Genomic DNA, 18,622 nt, shown 5'->3' with positions numbered 1-18,622 from the left:
TGTATATATGGGATATCCGATCAATTTACAAGTATAATTTTTAGCCAAAAATGTAAATTGTCATAATTTACTCTCCCTCAAGTGTTTCCAAACCTGTATGACTTGTATGTAGAATACAAAAGAACATGTTTTGCACTTTTTTTCTGCGGAACACATATTCTGAGTGGGGCACAAACAACATTGACTGAAAAAAAAGAAAAAAAAAAGATTATCTTCTTGTGTGCTCCACAGAATAAAGAAACATTTGGAATAAAATTAGGGTGATTAAATGATAACAGAATCTTACTAACCCTTAAATTGATTTTTTTATTATGGTACTGTTTATTGTGTAAACCAGTTATGTAATAATAAAGCTTGATACTTTTGCTCTATATTTAGATTTCTTTTTGTACATAAGTTATAATTTTTTTTAAATGATAAAAGTTTTAATTTTTGTTTTGTTTTCAGATAAACTCTGAAAGATACCGGAGATGATAATCTGTGCCGACTCTTTTCTTCCAGGTGTGTCTGATGTTTACACAGATGAAACAGTGATGATATCAGTGATGGAGGGAGATTCTGTCACTTTAAACACTGATGTTACTGAACTACAGAGAGATGATCTTGTAATGTGGACATTTAGGCTTCAGAATTCTGAGACTCGTTTAGCTGACATCTATTAACAGATCATCTCTATATATGATAATACAGAGAATAATGAGAGATTCAGAGACAGACTAAAGATAGACGAACAGACAGGATCTCTGACCATCACAAACATCAACAAATTACACTCTGGACTTTATAAACTACAGATCATGAACGGAGGGGTGAAACACAAGAGCTTTAGTATTGCTGTCTATTGTGAATAAACTGAGTAAATATTTTATTTATTTATTATTTATTTATTTATTTATTGCTGTGTATACAGAGTGAAGGCAGACTTGTTTCAAGAATTGGCTTGATGAGAAATTTGTCATAATAAGAAATTTATATAATTTTGTATAACAAAAACTGGACATGCAACTGTTATTTATTTTATCTATGAATATTAAGGATCTTTACACACATCTTTTGCAATAATGTAGCTCTTCTGTAGCTTTCTTAGCTCTTCTTCCTGTTCCTATCATCAGCGATTCTCCTCAAAACCCTTCAGTATCAGAAAGAGCATCAGTGTCCAGATGTTCACTGCTGTGTTCAGTGTTGAATGTGAGTGATGTGACTCTCTCCTGGTACAAAGGAAACAGTTTATTGTCCAGCATCAGTGTGTCTGATCTCAGCATCAGTCTCTCTCTACCTCTGGAGATTGAGTGTCTGGATGATTCTACAGCTGTGTTGTTGCTTATTCATTCACCAACCAGACTGAACACCTCAACATCACTGATCGTTGTCAGACATGTTCAGGTACATCAGCATTGCAGTTTATTCACCAAACTATGTCTGTGCATGTTTATTTCTAAATGATTCATTAAAGAACTCACATTGTCACATATTTGTGTCTGTGTTGTATCTTAGCACATAAACTACACTTTACTGTTAAATTCAGTATTGTATTTTAATAATTGATAGAATATCTGATGTTTTAAGTAAATAACTGACACATTTATTGTTACAAAATGTAGCTGCATCTTTTAAAATATATGACCTGTTAGATCTGCTGTTGTTTCATCTTGATTGAAGTCTGATGAGATTAATTTACAGTAATGGCTGATTTAGCATTATTCATTGCAGATGATCGACCTGTGTCTGTCAAACCGCTGATAATTGCTCCTGTAATTCTGCTGCTGCCAGTGATCTCAGCTTTAGCTACGAAGATGTTCAGTCGCAGCAGGAGCCGCGAAGAGGCAGCACAAGAAAGCAAGTATTACCTCTTTTTATGACATTATAATGTGCAAAAGTGCCAATAAAATCTTGCGACCTTCATTTCAGATGTTTTTTTTTATTATATTATTTTATTTTTTGTAAATGTATTTTTACTAAACATCTCAGACTACTGTGGAAGAGGTGGATTATACTGATCCAACATTTACTACAAACAGAGCTCAGAATACGGTAAGATATGCTTGCTAGCTACACTTTTTATATGTTTGAAAAACTGGGCTTTTTCTTATTGCGCTGATTCTTGCTTGTTCTCTTTTGCGTCCTGAATAATGAAACCTGCCCTAAAAAGTAAAATGCATTTTATCTTGTTCAAATATGACTATGTCTCAAATGACGCTCATGATCTGTTGATAGTTTTAAGTGCATTGGCTGTGAATTTTGGTTTTAGTTCTGTTCTTACGTGTACCTGTGCATGTACTTACATGATCATGAAGCTCTCATGAGTAGACATTTATTTTAGCTGGATATTTGATCGCGTATTTTCATTGCCAAGTCTTGGTGAGATTTGGACTTAACACAATATTGTTTTTCTAAATTTGAGCAATTCTGCTTTGATTTTCTAAATCGTTGTGCTGCAAAGCATATGTAGCATCAGCACTTTCTCTTCCTGATGCATGTTTCTTTTTTTTACAGGGAACTGATGGACAGAATCAGACAGAGTATTCAGAGGTGGCTTTTAGATGACGATTATTCAGACCGTATTATCATAACACTCAGTTTATTAGCACAGAGAATGTTGGGACAAATGATAGTATAAAAAAAACTTGAAAAATCAAAGTTAAACTGCTATTAAATATATTTCATTGTACTTGTACTTTCTAAAAATGTGGTCTTTAATGAAAAAGACCAGAAGTCTAATGTATTCACAACAGACAATAAGGTATTACACTGATCCCAATCTCTGCAGCTGCACAGCTTTATTCATAACAATCATGTCTTGACTTGAATTTTAGCTTCTTTTCTTTGTGTTTAGTATTACTAAGTATTTTCAAAGCCATCCACATTATACTATCCAAGTTCTGATTATGAAGCAGTAGTCATAATAACAGGACAAAAAAGAGGGGAGAAAGCTCAAAAACTGAAAAAAAGTCCAGTAAAATGTACATGTGTATTAAAGGGGTCATATGATGCGATTTCAAGTTTTCCTTCCTCTCTGGAGTGTTACAAGCTGTTCGTGAATAGATAAGATCCCTAAAGTTGCAAAGACTAAAGTCTCAAACCTAAAGAGATATTCTTTATAAAAGTTAAGGAACCAGCATGATGTTCTCTCATCTGTGCGCTCTCCTCTTGTTTATCCTGTGCGGTAAGTAACTATTTGGTATATTTTTTTAATTACTAAATAGTCTGCATTTTGTATTGGCAAAAGATAAAAATTTTAACTTTCTGTCAAGCTCCAGGAAATTATATTAAAATCTATTAACAGAATGAAGATTTAGAGCAGTGTGTGTTGATAGATCTGTTAATGATATTATGTATCAGTCTGATAATAATATAGTGTGTTTTTATATGTATTTCAGGTGTGTTTGGCGATGAAATGAAGTCAGTATCGGTGACTGAGAGAGATTCTATCACGCTAGATACTGATATTAAAGTACAGAGTAAAGATATGTTATTGTGGATGTTTGGAGCACAGGAGACTCGCATTGCTGAAATATATAACCAGAACATGTTTATATATGACAGTAATGAGTCCTTTGGAGACAGACTGCAGATGGACAATCAAACTGGATCTCTGACCATCAGAAACATCAGAACTGAACACACTGGACTTTATAAACTACTGATCATCAGCAACATCATCAGAGGGAATTCATGCAAGAGATTCAGTGTCAGTGTCTACGGTGAGTAAAGTCATTATGATTTAAAGATGTTTAATGATATTTGCTGACGATATGTAATGAATGAGAAAATACAAATTAAACAATTATTTTATTACTTTTATTATTTGATGTATGGTTATGTATTTAGTATGCATCATCATCATCATACTGGTAGAAAATGTATAGCCTGAATGCACTGTATGTCGCTTTGGATAAAAGCGTCTGCTAAATGCATAAATTATCATTATTATTATGATCATTTCTATCATATTTGATTGCTTACTTATTATGGCATTGTTTCAACTAATTCATATAAGATGTTTGTCTGTCACCCTAGTAATTTTCTTGTTTTGTGCAGATTAAAAAGAAAGAATTTTAAGTTCAAGTTCAAGTTCAAGTCTGCTTTATTGTCAATTCTTCCACATGTACAGGACATACAAACAGAGAATTGAAATTGCGTTACTCTCAGACCCTTGGGTGCATACAGATAACATAAATACAGATTAAATACAAAATACAACTATACAAATATACAAATAAGGTCAAATGTAAAAAATATATATATAAAGCACAAGGCATATGGCAGATAGAGTGCAAACCAGTAAAGTAAACAACAGTGCAGAAATAGTGATTGTAGTGCAAAAAATGATTTGTAGTGCAAAAGAGCTTATTCAGACTGATTAAAGTGACAGTGTGTGTGTGTGTGTATTTGGGAGGGGGGAGTGGGAGAGTCCGTTAGAGGGTCAGAGTTCAGTGGTGCGTGGGGCAAAAGTGATGTTCAGCTTCCTGACAGCCTGATGGATGAAGCTGTCCTTCAGTCTGCTGGTCCTGGCCTGGAGACTCCGCAGTCTCCTCCCTGATGGCAGCAGACTGAAGAAGCTGTGTGTCGGGTGGGTGGGATCACCTGCAATGCAGAGGGCTTTGCGGGTGAGACGGGTGTTGTAGATGTCCTGAAGGGAGGGGAGAGAGGCACCAACGATCTTCTCAGCTGCTCTCACTATGCGTTGAAGTGTCTTGCGGCAGGGCGCGTTGCCGGCGCCATACCACACAGTGATGCAGCTGGTCAGGATGCTCTCGATGGTGCCTCTGTAGAAGGTGCACATGATGGGGGCCGGGGCTCTGGCTCTTCTCAGTTTGCGGAGGCAGTAGAGACGCTGCTGTGCTTTCTTGGCCAGTGCTGCGGTGTTGTCAGTCCAGGAGAGATCCTCTGTGATGTGCACACCCAGGAACTTGGTGCTGCTCACCCTCTCCACAGTCACACCATTGACGGTCAGAGGAGCATGCTGAGTGCGCACTCTCCTGAAGTCAACAACAATCTCCTTCGTCTTCTCCACATTCAGAGAGAGATTGTTGTCACTGCACCACCCGGCCAGGCGGCTCACCTCGCTAGTATAAGTATATTAAAAATAAGTATATTAAAAATAATAATGATTAATTATCTTGTAGATGCATTTATGCAAGTACTAACTATAGCTTGAGGCATAATACATGTTAAGAATATTGTTAGACTTACTTCATTCCTATCCTGACTCTGCTTTGTGTTATTTTTGTCTATAAGTAACCAATTAATCATTGATTAAAATTGTTATTCATCAACAAATATGATTATTTTCATACTCCACTTGCATCAATTAAAGCAGCCATTTTTAACACTGTGAAGTCTTGAGTGTCTAATAATCTCATTTTAATATTACACAGTTTGTGTCTGTTTGTGTTTTATATTTTGGAAAATCTGGATAATAACGTTTCTTTCCTTAATTATTTTCCAGCATATCTGCCTGTTCCTGTCATCACTACAAATTCTTCACAATGCTCTTCATCATCAGGATCATCAAGTCAGAATTGTTCACTGCTGTGTTCAGTGTTGAATGTGAGTGATGTGACTCTCTCCTGGTACAAAGGAAACAGTTTATTGTCCAGCATCAGTGTGTCTGATCTCAGCATCAGTCTCTCTCTACCTCTGGAGGTGGAATATCAGGAGAAAAACACCTACAGCTGTGTGCTCAACAATCCCATCAGCAACCAGACCAAACATCTGGACATCAGTCAGTTCTGTCACACATGTACAGGTATGTCAGTGGTAATGTTAGTGCTCTTTACAGACCTGAAAGGGTTAAAATGCACACTGATGTTTCCGTGTTCTTCTGTGTCTTTCCTCAGACTCTGTTCAGTATTGTGGTTCTACTGAAGCTGTGATCCGATTGGTCATCTCTGCTCTGGTGGGCGTGGCTGCAGTTGCTGCTGCAGTTTATGACTTTAGATCTGGAAGAGCTCAGTAAAACAGAACATAAAGAGACACCACGGTGCGATGTTATACAACACGTGTTGAATTTGATGCCAAGGTGCACAAAACCTTTCAGAATCAACTGTTTTGGGATGTGTTTGGTTTTGAATCTCTGTTGTGATCAGCAACCTTGTGGGTTACAACGTTTCTTTTTCTTCCTTTGCAATATTAAAAAAATACAATGTTATCTAAAAGTCATTATAGAAAGAAGAATACATAGACATAAGAGAAATAAAATAACTGATCACTGTGATGTCTCATGCACCTCAGCTAGTTCCTTTTCCTCTATATGACAGCAGCTGAACCAATTGCTTGGCTTTTAATTGTTTCGAAGAGGTCAAACATGTATAAAGACACCTTTTACAAAACAATAGCAAATGTGTTCATGAAAGTGTGATCTTTTAAACGTAATCTACTATTAATTAAATACAATTAAATATGAAGGTTCTGAAAAATGTGTTTTATTTGAAGTGTTTGCTATATGTGTTATTTGGCAGGGCTTAATTAAAAGCAATTAAGTATCATTCTCCTTGTATTATACAGGCCTAAGTATTAAAATGAATTAAATTAATAAAAAATGAGTCTACATTATAAAACTGACTGGAGGTCAGTTAATTAAAAACCATTAGACGCTTGTTCATGGTTGACCAAATCAAAGCCATATAACAGCAAACCAGCGTATTTTGAAACGTTTCGTAACTGATCTCTGTCAGACTTGTTCAGGTAAATCAGCATTACAGTTTATTCACCAAACTATGCTTGTTAATAGTGTTGTGCTGGTTTATCTCCAAATGATTCATAAAAGTTGTTGAAATCACAATGTCGTGTATTTGTGGCCAGTGTTGGGGAAATTAAATTAAATTAAATTAAATTAAAATGAAGGGCACTTGTAAGGGTCCTTTCACACCAAAAGTGAAATGAATAAGTCTCAGGCTGAAGGAAGTGTCTCTGCACCTCACTCCCAATACAGATCATCAATGGAGGAGTCAAATACAAGAGCTTTAATCTAGCTGTCTATGGTGAGTAAACTGAGTAAATATTTTTATTGTTTTTATTGCTGTCTATGTGGGATAGTGAAGGCTGTTAGTGTCAGGAATTGGCTTAATGAGAATTGTTTAATAATGAGAATTATTATTTTTGTAATTATATTAAAAGCTGCAGCATCAAGAAGCCTTTGCCCATGCATGTAAAATTCGTTCTGGAGCATCTGGACATGCAATTGTTATTTATTGATCTGAATATTAAGCATCTTTACACACATCTTTTTCAATAATTGGTTGTTTCCTGAAATGTTTTTGTGTGTCTTAGCTTTTCTTCCTGTTCCAGTCATCAGTGATTTTCCTCAAAACCCTTCGGTATCAGAAAGATCATCAGTGTCTAAATGTTCACTGCTGTGTTCAGATGTGAATGTGAGTGATGTGACTCTCTCCTGGTACAAAGGAAGCAGTTTATTGTCCAGCATCAGTGTGTCTGATCTCAGCATCAGTCTCGCTCTACCTCTGGAGATTGAGTGTCTGGATGATTCCTACAGCTGTGTTGTTGCTTATTCATTCACCAACCAGACTGAACACCTCAACATCACTCAGCTCTGTCTGCCATGTTCAGGTACATCAGCAACATTTTTTTAACATATAAGCTTTCTAATTGTGCAGTACATATCATCTGGATGAAGTTGCATTGAAAGGACTGACCATTTTCTCTGTCTGTTACAGAAAATGCCCAGGGTTTATATTTCATGCCAATTATAAGCGTTTGTGTGCTGCTGCTCATTTCTGCATGTGTGTTTTACTGTTGCTGCAGGAAGTGCAACCAAGTAAAACCAGAGGGCAAGTATTACTACAACTGACATGACTACATTTTTAAGTGTAAACTAGTAATAAAACTAAGAGCCAAAATTGACGTTTTAATATTTTTATTAGTTTTAAAAGGAAAACTATGATTATTATATAATTTTAAATGTATTTTATACATGAGTAACAACAGAAAGCAGCACGAGATATAAAATACACTTAACATCTGCATGTGTTTGTGTTTGTAGATGAGAAAAGTCTGTCAGAATACACACAGATCATCTACCGTCTGCAGATCTGACACACATCACTGATCATCACCCATAATACACCACAGGACTGATTTATGTTTAATGTGACTGATTTAAGTTCACAGACATGATGAATATTGACTTCATCTGCTTTAAACTCATCTGGACTGCAACATGAATGATTATAAATATAGCTTTTGATTCACTTTGAAAAATCACTAAATGTCTAAAAGAGCAAAAATCATGCAATTTAATAAGGTTAAAGATTTATAGAAATGAAAATAATTTTATAATATATAATATTTATTATATTATTTGATATTAATATTTTTAAACAGAAATGTGTTCAACATAACTTGAAGTTGATTGTCAATGAATCTGCCCACTTATGTACTGAAACCTGAAGTGTGCTAAAACAGTGTCATAGACACACAATGGTGTTTAAAATTAATATGCATTTGATTCATATGTGGATATTTTACAATGTAATAAGACTTTAAATTCATTCAGTATGTTCTCATTTAGAACATTATTTCATTTCAATGAAATTATTGTGTCAAAACATTTGAAAGAGATTTGTGATTGCACGTTCATGAGATGTTTTGGAGTCAGACCTCCTGTTATTGCGGTCAGTAAATGTGGCGTCTGAGCTGAATGCGAACGCACTCGATGTTAAACGATGAGTGTATGTGTTCATTTTCCTGAGAGTGTTAGATGTACAGGTTATGATGTTGTGATAGAAAATTTGTTAATGTAATTTAAGAAGAAAATAAAGAATGCATTAAACGTTGACATTGCATTAAACTCTGTGAACTGGCACAAGTCAGAACTTGTGTTACTGAGGTCAGTAAATGTGGCGTCTGAGCTGTGAGAATGTGGTTTAACGGATCTTCAGCTGAAGCACACAGTGTTAGATGATGAGCGTCTGTGTGTTCATGTTCATGAGAGTGTGAGATATTGTGCAGTTTTTTCTTACAACCTTTGAAAAATACCTTTGATAAATATCTGAAATGACAGTTTTCAAATCCAGAATGACGTTTTCTTATCTGTGTGCTCTGTTCCTGATTGGCCTGTGTGGTGAGTAACTCTTTTAATCAGCAAATGTGGTTAGTTAAACACAAATTTCCACCACAAGAGATAAAAAAACAAACACACAGTTTAATAGTCAATCTCTATGAAATTAAATCTAGTTAGTTTTGTTGTCTAATAATTACAGTACATTGCATTTATATGATTTTCAGGTGTGTTTGGTGATACAGATGTAATAAAGTCAGTATCAGTGCTGGAGGGAGATTCTGTCACTCTAAACACTGATGTTAAAGTACAGAGAGATGATCACACACTGTGGATGTTTGGACCTCAAGAGAGGCGAATAGCTGAAATCCACAGACAGAACATCTATATAGATGCCACTGATACAATATTTGACAAGAGACTGCAGATGGACAATCAAACTGGATCTCTGACCATCAGAAACATCAGAACTGAACACACTGGACTTTATAAACTACTGATCATCAGAAACAGAGGAAACTCATACAAGAGATTCAATGTTACTGTCTATGGTGAGAAAATTAAGATATTTGAGATATTTGCTAAAGATGTTATGTTACAAAATATGCATAAAAAGCTGTGTTCTTTTATTAGTATAAGTATGCTTATGTATATTTAGTATGCTGATCATTTTATGATCACCATCTTCATTTATACCATGTTTGTTTGCTAATTGATTATGGCATTATGTTTCTATAGATCATGGATGTATAATCCATCAGATGTTTATCTCCCTTAGTTTAATTATTTTCTTGCTTTGTGCAGATGAAAAAAAAAATCATTTTACACATGCATATTTCTAAAGAACTGAAACAGGACAAAGAGCCTCATGTTAACTGCACTGATTAAAAAAAAAACTTCACACTTGACCTCCCAATCGAGGCTCACATCTGTCTTTAACTTGTTTTTGATCTGTTTTGAAGTTAAATGCATTTTGTAGGCAGATGCATTTATGCATATACTAATTATAGCTTGTGACAGGGTTACCGCAGATACATGTTAAACTTCAAATGTTGTTAGACTGACTTCACTCCTCTCCTGACTCTCTAATGTATGAGATCTATAAACAAGAAGATATTTTGAATAATATGGGTAACCAAACTGTTGCTGGTCCTCACTGACTTCCATATAGAAAAAATACTATGGAAGTCAATAGGAACCAGCAACTGTTTGGTTACCAACATTATTAAAAATATCTTCTTTTGTGTTCAACAGACGAAGGAAACTCATACTGGTTTGAAGCATTAACTTGAAAGTGATGATAGTATTTTAATTTTTGGGTGAACTATCCCTTGAAGGGAATTACAACTTTTGTACTTTAATATTATATTCACTACTAACTAAGAGTTTTCCCTCAATAAACTCCTTATTTAATGCTTAATATAAGTAGGATGGTCGTGCAGAATAAGGCATTAATATGTGCTTTATAAGTAGATAAGCCAATATCTACAAAGATTAATAATATCTAGACATTTCATTATCAATAATTTGTTGTCCTAAAATTATATTTGTTTCCCTTATGTTCTCCAGCTCTTCTGCCTGTTCCTGTCATCACCAGAGTCTCTTCTCAATGTTCATCAGGATCATCAGTGTCCAGCTGTTCATTGTTGTGTTCAGTGTTGAATGTGAGTGATGTGACTCTCTCCTGGTACAAAGGAAGCAGTTTATTGTCCAGCATCAGTGTGTCTGATCTCAGCATCAGTCTCTCTCTACCTCTGGAGACTGAGTGTCTGGATGATTCCTACAGCTGTGTTGTTGCTTATTCATTCACCAACCAGACTGAACACCTCAACATCACTCAACTGATGTTGAGTCGGCCATGTCCAGGTCAGCAGCAACATTTTCAACTCATTTTCTTTCTAAATGTGCAGTTCATAGCATTTGGATGTAGTTGCATTGAAAAGACAGATCTCTTTCTGTCATGTGCAGGTATATCAGCAGTAAATGCACGTTACAGACCTGAAAGCGTTAAAGTGCACTAATGTTTCCTTGTTCTTCTGTTTCAGACTCTGTTCAGTTTTGTGGTTCTACTGAAGCTGTGATCCGATTGGCCATCTCTGCTGTGGTGGGCGTGGCTACTGTTGCAGTAGTGGTTTATGAGATCACATTTGGAAGAGCTCAAGACAAGACATGAAGAGACACCAGGGGACGATGTTTTCAAATCTAACCCCATATGCCTTACATCTGCCAATCAAAATGCAAGAAAAAGATAAAAGTTTAGAAAACTATGAACAAATTAAACTTATGTTCTCTAACAAATAAAGCTCCTATTTGAATACAAAGCACATTAAAAAGAAAAGTAAAGGAATTGATTGTGTAAATAAAGCTTTTCTTTCCATTTGAGGTCTATGTGGCATTTAATGTGTTTTTATTGGTCACTTCCTATCACATGGTCATCAAGGAACAGTTCCTTTTTCTTGTTTGTATAGAGTGTTGCAGTAGTGAGGATGTGTTTTTGGCCAACCCAGAAGTAAGCATTCCCCTAGTTCCCCTGAGTAAGTTTGATTTTTTTGTAAATTTGATTGTTAAGGTTCCTTCAAGCATTTAAAAATTTGAAAATTTGATTTCAGTCCTTAAAGCAAAGAGTTCACCTGTTTAGTGTGACTACGTTTAATGTCCCTGACAACCTCTGTAGTCCAATTTGAACACTTGTTTATTGTTATGTCGTGGAATAAAACATAAAAATAAAAAAAATAGTTGAGCTTAACCTTATTTCAGGCATTTAACCAAAAATTCATTACAACACACACACACACAAACACAAAACAGCAATTTCTCTCTAGGTTATAAGAATTTGCATAGTTAATTTCAGCTGAAGCGGATTCAACTGGTTCAAATTCCACATAAATCCAGTTTTGTTATCAGCCTGAGAAATGTCAATTAGAAATCGTAATAGCACGATTTGCATAACCGATTTAATGTTCAGTTGACTTTGTGTAAATATCACAACCACAATCCAAGACATAGATAAATGTTTTCTTTGAGCTGAAGCTTATTTGTATAGTATGAATGTAATTTGGACGTACTACATTTGCCATGTTTTTACTGTCATGTGACCTACCTTTCACAAAAACCTTTGAACTTGATGCTGTTTTTTGGGGGGGATGGTGTAATTTTGTATACAGCAAATGTTCTGCACTCTCAGAAAAAAAAGGTACAAAATCAGTCACTGGGGCACTACATTAAAAAAAAAAAAGTACTAATGTGTGCCAGTTAGGTACTATTATGTACACTTTAGTTAATCATATGTACCTTAAAGGGTAAATAAGGTAAAAAAAAAAAAAAGTTTTACCTGTAGGCGGTTCTGCCCCAGTGACAGCTTTTATACCTTTATTTCTGAGAGCATGGGAAACACTCAGCATCTCAAAACCGCACCTCCTGTTTAGCAGGTGGGAGCTTTATCTTAATCACCTTGAAAACTGCAGCTGCCAAAATCTTTGTTTAATTGACCTCAATGGGAGTTTTATTTTATAACAAAGGAAGTGAAAGTGCTGTGCAATTACTGAACGTCAAATGCCTGAAAACCCAGGTGTTCTCCTTCACCTTGTACACTGCATCTACACTATAATTTTTTTCTATTTACATTTTCATTCATTTAGTTTTTTCTAGGATAAGCACTGGTGCAAAGTCTAGCAAATGTGCAAAATAACTACAAATAAAATTATTTAAAACAAACAAACAGTGTTTAAAAACTTACAATGCAAAACGTTTTGGAAGGTCAAAGTTCAGTGGATTGGAGTGATTTTCCCACCATTATTAAATTTATCTTTAAATGTATATATTTTAAAATTGGTTCATATGTGTGACACATTGGGTGCATTGTGTAATGTTAAATCATTTTTTTTTTTAAATATATTTAAATTTTTTTGCAAAAAAAATGGTATAATTTGATTTTAGTGCTTTCTGACAATGTCCCATTGTGTGATGGGATTATAGTTTCTCTCAGTTTTTCTTGGTTTTTCGTGACAAGTTTCAGAGGATGTGGTTTGTAAGTAAGAGATGAAGGAAATGCGAAGTCACACAACACAGAAATCAAGTTTCCATTCTCTTAAAGGGATAGTTCACACAAAATGGACATTCTGTTATCATTTACTCACCATTATGCTCTTATAAACCTGTATGACCTTCTTTCCCCTGTGAAGATATTTTCATAAATGTCTTTGTCCATACAATGAAAGTCTAGTGGGCCACTATTGTTTTGAACACAGATTACGTTCTTTGTATAGACAAAAATAGAATGCAATATCACAAATGTAATTGTGAATAAAAAAAAATTCCTTTAAAATGTATTATTCTAGTGCTTGTGCATTTTGCATGGCACATATTTAATGTATATTTGTTTGTTTGCAGAAAGCAGAATAAACCCTAGGTTCTTCATGCTCTGTGGCACACTTTCCAGCTCTAATACTGAATCTAAGTGTGATGTTCTGTGCTCATTTCTTAGGCTCTTAGCCTAAAGCTAGGGTGCATAGAAATACTTTAATGGTACATATTTGTACCTTTCGAAAAGGTACCGCACCAGTGACCGCTTTTGTACCTTTTTATTTTTTAGAATGTATGGGTGGCTTACGTGCATTGAGTGTGTGGGTGGAAGGTTTGGTGGGTTTAGCTGAAGGCCAGCTTGTGCCATCAGTGTAAACAATCTTACTGCATAATTATGCTTATAATATAAATACCTCAATGTTTTTGCAAAAACTGTTTTGCAGTTCAGGATCTCCATCCTTCATCTGCAATTAACTAAAATATCTTCATTTGTTTAAAGCAAAGCCCGAGGCCAAATATCTGCTGGAATTAACCTGAAGAAAGTCAGAAGTAAGAATTCTGTCAACAAAAACTTTTTAAGTATTAACAGAAGTAGATTACACTATATCTGTCGTCTGGACCATTGTCCCCATCAGACCTTATACCTGTTTCTTCATTTACATAATTGATTGATTTCTAGACATCCGGGCTATATTTGATCAAAGAGTAGGAGAGATGCTATCTGAGTTACAGGAAACAGTTACTGTAAACTACTTTGCAAGGGTAAAAATTTAGTTGTGTGAGAAAGGTGTATGTACTTGTGTTTGCAAAACTAAAGGCGATTAAAAAAATAGTGCTTGTTTCGCTCTAGCACATCAGTGACAGACGAGATCAATGATCAACCACTCCCATTACTGTCCCATTTTTTTTAAGTAGCACCTGGATGCAGTCACACGTGTTGAGCTGTTAAGGGATATGTCTTACGCATTTGTATGTTTTTGCTTATGGCTGTTAGATGGTAAGTTATACATTTGTTTTCTATGGCTTCAGTTCATGTAGTCGTGCATGCTCTTCACATAAATGGGCACACCAAGTTTAATCAGTCATATTTCTACATCGGCCGTTCTGCGATGTACTTGACTGGAACAGTCGCATTGCTTAAGATATCGATGCGTAAAATGCTTAACTTTAATGAACTGTCTAAACAAATATAATGTAAGTCGCGTTGGAAAAAAGCCAGATGCATAAATGTTCAAACAAACATGCCAAGTTCAGATAAAAGTAAGGAAAACCAAAAAAATAATGTTTTTTTGCAGAACATTATTCTTATCAGATTTAACTCGTTTTGCACAATGTTTTGCAGATTGTCAGATGCTCTCTCCCAGAATTAGAACTCAAGCTCATCGACAGTAAATGGTATAAGTGTGAAATAATCAAGTGTGAAAGTTAAATTAACTGCTTGACTTGTCACGAAACTTTATTCGTATGCATGTTTTGCGCTGTTTTCTGTTTTCACAGCCAAAACTGCTCTTGACTGACCTGTTTAGGCTATTTAATTTGTATCTTAGTTCTATTGTATTTATTTTTTCTTGCAAGTAAAAATCTGAACCAGCAGAAAAACTGGGAGAAAGACGTTTACTTTTTATACACATAATATGTTACACATAATTGACAAATCGAGAACATTCACACATTTTTTTTTTTTTTACAAAACTATTAATATGAACATAATAAATTATTTGCCGAATTTCCTTTAAAAAGTGTGTTGTTGAACCCACACTTGTGAGACCAGAGATCCACCCCTAAATGTAAGGGTGCTAGATGTCAGGCTAGTGCACACATAGACATAAAAGGGGGCTTTTGAGCACCAGCCCTTTTTTCTGTTTTTTTTATTATTTTTTTTAAATAAATGAATATATGTATATATGCCTGTTTCTGTTTGCGCACAGCTTTCCCTGTCAAACAAATAAAAAAAATGAAAATATCAGGTCGGGAAATGTTGAGACTTGAATTTTTTGTCGAGTTCCGATGCCTTTCACCCCTCCGCGTCTCCGCGCAGCACAGCAGTAGCACTCATTCGGCACATCACAGTCACAGACAGGCAGAGAGCCGCAGAAGTGAAGCCCTTCCTTCCTCCCTTTCCAGTTGTGTTTGTCTTGGTGTGGAGGTGAGTGGTGATGAAAAGACTAAGCTACTTGTGCCTCGAATTTACAGCTAATTATACAAAAGGCAAATATAGTTAATTTGTCTTACTAACATCCATGACTCACAAGAGCTACCATGTGTGTTAGTTAAAGTTTAGTTCTACAACGAACGTCAAACTGTCTTGTCAAAAACAAGCCATGATCAGAATGCTAGATATTTCTTCTAACCGCATAAACTCCTTTGCTCCCGTCCTCCGCTCACGGAAATCATATGATACGTTGCCTTTGCTATGATAAACACCAGTTGCGCCGCTGTTTTCATGTAGGTGTGTAGTGCTGCTTACACTATTCTTCTTAAATACGCCAGTATTGCCGCTATTCATATACTTTTAATGATAGCCAACATTACAGCCCCGCGTGCAATGCAGCTCGCTGAACGTGTATGAGTTAATAATGTAGAACTCCAGACAAGTTTTCTTGCGCGCACCCGCTTTTAACGCGTCTTGACTGTCGTACAGTCTGACATTAATGACAACTGAGATCCCACAGTGTGACATGATCATCATGTTCGTACAGTCTGACAAGTACAATCATAAAGGACTTTTAAAAATAGCACAGGTGTGAGCCCAGCTTAAGACAATAGGAAGTCTAGTAGACCAGTGCGCATTATTTCACTGCATGACTCAGTTTATTAAAATGCATTTAGAATGATCACAAAATTCAAGATATGGGGGCAGAAATGTATACATTTATATCATTTCATATAGTTAATCAGTATCACCCTAAGACTGACTTTTTTTCTACCAAAAAGCAGCATGATTACAAATGTGATATTGATTTTATACAGCAGTTCAATAAACATGAATTTAATATTAAAACACTTATGTTTTAGACACAATATTGACTGTTTTTGCTCTATTTCGCCAACATATATAATTCCAATATATTTTTTGTCAATCGCACACCCCTTATATATTTAACATTTTGTTTAGAAAAAAATGTAAATGAATATGAGAAGTGCCCTTCTTTTTCCACTTGAGCCCCTGCCCCTCAAAATGTCTGTGCATGTCCCACCTCGATGTATTTTATTGATTGGTGTATTTTCATGTACTACAAATTTGGTTGCAATTCATTTTACAGTTCTGTTCTGTGTTTACATACTATATATTATTGCAATTACAATATCTGGGTAATAATTAGGTACTAACCCTGAACCTAGCCCTAAACCTAACTTAACCTTAGTTACCTTAAACTATTCGGTATGTTCTTGAATCAGAATCAGAATCAGAATGAGCTTTATTGCCAGGTATGTTTACACATACGAGGAATTTGTTTTAGTGACAGAAGCTCCACAGTGCAACAGAATGACAGTGACAAGACAGGACACAGATAATAAAAAAGAATAATATAAAAATTGACAAAATAGACAATGTACAAAAAAGCAAAAACAATATATAATATAGACAATTTTGTATGTACAGGTATGATATGTGAAAATTTGAAATGTAAATAAGTATGTGTGTTAAATAAATGCATACTAGTGTTGTGTGTTCCACGATTATTGTTAGGTGTTCATGAGATGGATTGCCTGAGGAAAGAAACTGTTCCTGTGTCTGGTCATTCTGGTGCTCAGTGCTCTGTAGCGTCGACCAGATGGCAACAGTTCAAAGAGGGAGTGTGCTGGATGTGAGGGGTCCAGAGTGATTTTGCTAGCCCTTTTGCTCACTCTGGATGAGTACAGTTCTTGGAGAGAACGGAGGGTTGTACCAGTGATTCGCTCAGCAGTCCGGACTACCCTCTGTAGTCTTCTGAGGTCAGATTTGGTAGCTGAGCTGAACCAGAGATATAGAAGTGCAGAGGACAGATTCAATAATGGCGGAGTAGAATTGTTTGAGCAGCTCTTGAGGCAGGTTGAACTTCCTCAGCTGGCGAAGGAAGTACAACCTCTGCTGGGCCTTTTTGACAATGGACTCAATGTGTTTGTCCCACTTCAGGTCCTGAAAGATAGTGGTGCCCAGAAACCTGAATGACTCCACTGTTGTTACAGTGCTGTTCATGATGGTGAGTGAAGGGAGAGCAGGGGGGTTCCTCCTGAAGTCCACTGTCATCTCCACAGTTTTGACCGTGTTAAGCTCCAGGTTATTAAGACTGCACCAGACAGCCAGCTCTTTAACCTCCTGTCTGTAAGCAGACTCGTCACCGTCCTGAATGAGGCCGATGAGTGTGGTGTCGTCTGCAAACTTCAGGAGTTTCACAGAGGAGTCTTTAGATGTGCAGTCATTTGTGTAGAGGGAGAAGATCAGTGGGGAGAGGACACAACCCTAGGGGGCGCCAGTGCTGATCATATGGGTGCTGGATGAGAATTTCCCCAGCCTCACTAGCTGCTGCCTGCCTGTCAGGAAGCTGGTGATCCACTGACAGACGGAGGTGGGCACGGAGAGCTGAGTTAGTTTGGGCAGGAGGAGGTTTGGGATGATAGTGTTAAACGCCGAGCTGAAGTCCACAAACAGGATCCTCACATAAGTCCCTGGTCTGTCTAGATGTTGCAGGATGTAATGCAGTCCCATGTTGACTGTATCATCCACAGACCCGTTTGCTCTGGGGGCAAACTGCAGGGGGTCCAGTAAGGGTCCAGTGATGTCCTTCAGATAAGCCAAAACCAGTTTTTCAAATGATTTCATGGTCAAAGACGTTAGAGCCACAGGTCTGTAGTCATTAAGTCCACTAATTTTGGGTTTCTTTGGGACGGGGATGATGGTAGAGCGTTTGAAGCATGAGGGGAATTCGCACAGCTCTAGTGATCTGTTGAAGATCTGTGTGAAGATGGGGGACAGCTGGTCAGCACAGGTTTTCAGACAGGCTGGTGTCACACCGTCTGGGCCTGGTGCCTTTCTTCTCTTGTTCTTTCTGAAGACCTGACACACGTCATCTTCACTGATCTGAAGTGCTGGAGGGGGGGAGAGAGGGGTTGCAGGAGGTGTGAATGGTGTTTTTTCAAATCTGCAATAAAACTCGTTCAGATAGTCTGCCAGTTGTTGATTCTCCACAGTGCTGGGGGATGGTGTCTTGTAATTGGTGATGTCTTTCAGACCTTTCCACACTGAAGCAGGATCACTGGAAAAGAATTGGTTCTTTAGCTTTACAGTATAATTCCTCTTTGCCACTCTGATCTCCTTTT

At 36.5% G+C, this 18,622-nt stretch overlaps 1 protein-coding gene and 2 pseudogenes across 1 annotated transcript in view; all 3 read left to right on the top strand.

Moving 5' to 3' along the window:
- The first annotated feature begins 542 nt into the window (after nucleotides 1-542).
- On the top strand, nucleotides 543-2,501 carry LOC107570592 (uncharacterized; annotated as a pseudogene).
- Nucleotides 2,502-3,120: 619 nt separating this feature from the next.
- LOC107570591 (SLAM family member 9-like) lies at nucleotides 3,121-11,192 on the top strand (annotated as a pseudogene).
- A 3,053-nt stretch (nucleotides 11,193-14,245) lies between these two features.
- The window catches only part of LOC107570604 (uncharacterized), a 19,977-nt gene continuing 15,600 nt past the window's right edge, over nucleotides 14,246-18,622 (top strand). The window contains exon 1 of the mRNA XM_016256848.1: nucleotides 14,246-14,318. Coding sequence (XP_016112334.1) covers nucleotides 14,276-14,318 — 43 coding nt within the window. The 5' untranslated portion in view covers nucleotides 14,246-14,275. The remainder of the gene's footprint in view (nucleotides 14,319-18,622) is intronic.

The sequence above is a fragment of the Sinocyclocheilus grahami genome, unplaced genomic scaffold, assembly GCF_001515645.1.
Source record: "Sinocyclocheilus grahami isolate Dianchi unplaced genomic scaffold, SAMN03320097.WGS_v1.1 scaffold1482.1, whole genome shotgun sequence".
Taxonomy (NCBI): domain Eukaryota; kingdom Metazoa; phylum Chordata; class Actinopteri; order Cypriniformes; family Cyprinidae; genus Sinocyclocheilus; species Sinocyclocheilus grahami.
Note: the sequence above shows the minus strand (reverse complement) of the source record. Positions and strands in the feature narration are given on the sequence as shown.